At 34.4% G+C, this 1762-nt stretch overlaps 1 protein-coding gene across 2 annotated transcripts in view; it reads right to left on the bottom strand.

The window, feature by feature from the left end:
* The window catches only part of LOC105002668 (ras-related GTP-binding protein B-like), a 13143-nt gene extending 11463 nt beyond the window's left edge, over positions 1-1680 (bottom strand). Inside the window, exon 1 of one of the 2 annotated variants that reach the window (XR_827013.1) lies at positions 1646-1680. Coding sequence is in view for 1 of the 2 variants with exons in the window: in XM_010859435.1 (XP_010857737.1) it covers positions 1646-1657 (12 nt within the window). In the remaining variant the exon portion in view is untranslated. The remainder of the gene's footprint in view (positions 1-1645) is intronic. The other variant, XM_010859435.1, reaches the window with a different exon arrangement.
* Positions 1681-1762: the final 82 nt, after the last annotated feature.

Below are 1762 nucleotides of genomic sequence, written 5' to 3'. Positions count from 1 at the left end.
TCAACACAGAAATCAGATTGATTATATTCTTTGCAGCCAAAGATGGAGAAGCTCTATACAGTCAGCAAAAACGAGACTGGGAGCTGACTGTGGCTCCTATCATGAACTCCTTATTGCCAAATTCAGACTTAAATTGAAGAAAGTAGGGAAAACCACTAGACCATTCAGGTATGACCTAAATCAAATCCTTTATGATTATACAGTGAAAGTGAGCAATAGATTTAAGGGAGTAGATCTGATAGAGTACCTGATGAACCATGGAAAAGAAATTGAATATTAATACACAGTATTTATCCTTGGGTTGGTCAGATCCCCTGGAGGAGAGCACAGCAACTCACTCCAGTATTCTTTCCTGGAGAATACCATGGAGACAGGAGCCTGGCCAGCTGCAGTCCATAGAGTCTCACAGAGCTGGACATGACTGAAGCAACTTAGCATGCATACCAACAATATTTATGACAAAATAATTAGTTACAATAGTTTCAGGTGTACAGAACAATGATTCATTTTTTGCAGATTATATTCCACTATAGGTTATTACAAGATATTGGGTATAATTCCCCATGCTATACAGTAGATATTTGTTGCTTATCTATTTTGTATTTAGTAGTTTGTATGTTACTCTCATACCCTTAAATTGTCCCTCTCTCCTTTGTAACCAGTAGTTTGCTTTCTGTGTCTGTCTCTATTTTGTGTATAGATTCATCTGTATTAGTTTTTAGATTCCATATATAAGTGACATCATATAGCATTTGTCTTTGTTTTATTTGACTGAGCACAATATTCTTTAGGTCCATCCATATTGCTGCAAATGGCAATATTTCATTCTTTTTTTATGGTCTTTGATTTTTAATTTAAGAAATCTTATTTTAATAGCTTATGAAAGACTTATCAAGGTTAACTGTATTAAGTACTAATTTAAGTGCTCTATCTGCATTTGCTCATTTAAGCTTAATAACAATCTTATGAGATAGGTAACATTATTATCACCATTTTATAAATGAGGAAGCTGAAAGCCTAAAAGGGTCAGAAATTTGCTCCAGAGCTGTGCCCTTATCAATTATTCCTAAACCCCAAGGTGGGGAACATTACCATAAGAGCACAAATCCATTTGGAGAACTCACATGAAATCTCATAGTGGTAATATCTGAGCTGGGTTCAACATAAATGTGCAGGCAAAGACATGTGTAGTGTGTGTGACTAGTTTGCCCAAAATGCAAATTAATCTGTAAACTTGGAGAAAAACAGATTCTGCATGACTATGATAGGGTTTAAAGGTGTGGCAGATGATTTACTCAGGAATATATATATATTTTTTTATTTTTAATATAAATTTATTTATTTTAATTGGAGGCTAATTACAATATTGTATTGGTTTTAAAAGGGCATTCTATAAGATGAATCTTTTGGATTGTATTCAGTGGGCTTTGGGAAGTTACAAGAAGTTCTTTAGTATGTGAATGGAGATTTCTATGTTAGAAAAAATTAAATCCCATAGCAAAGAAGGGGACAAGAGTCAGGGAGAACACATAGAAGGCTCCTACAACAGTCAAGAAAAGATGGCAAATGTAACCACACATATATTTCCTAAACAGTAATTTCTTACCTTTACTTTCATGTTTTTGATGTACCTAACACATCTTACCTTTTTCTTCATGGCTGTATTTGGTAGCACCCACCTGCAGATATAAACCAAAAGACAGAGTTTCCATGATCCAGCTGCCTTGGAAATTGGAATGAAAGAAATTTTTTAAAAACGCAG

This window comes from Bison bison, unplaced genomic scaffold, assembly GCF_000754665.1.
Source record: "Bison bison bison isolate TAMUID 2011002044 unplaced genomic scaffold, Bison_UMD1.0 scf7180017856373, whole genome shotgun sequence".
Lineage (NCBI taxonomy): Eukaryota > Metazoa > Chordata > Mammalia > Artiodactyla > Bovidae > Bison > Bison bison.
Note: the sequence above shows the minus strand (reverse complement) of the source record. Positions and strands in the feature narration are given on the sequence as shown.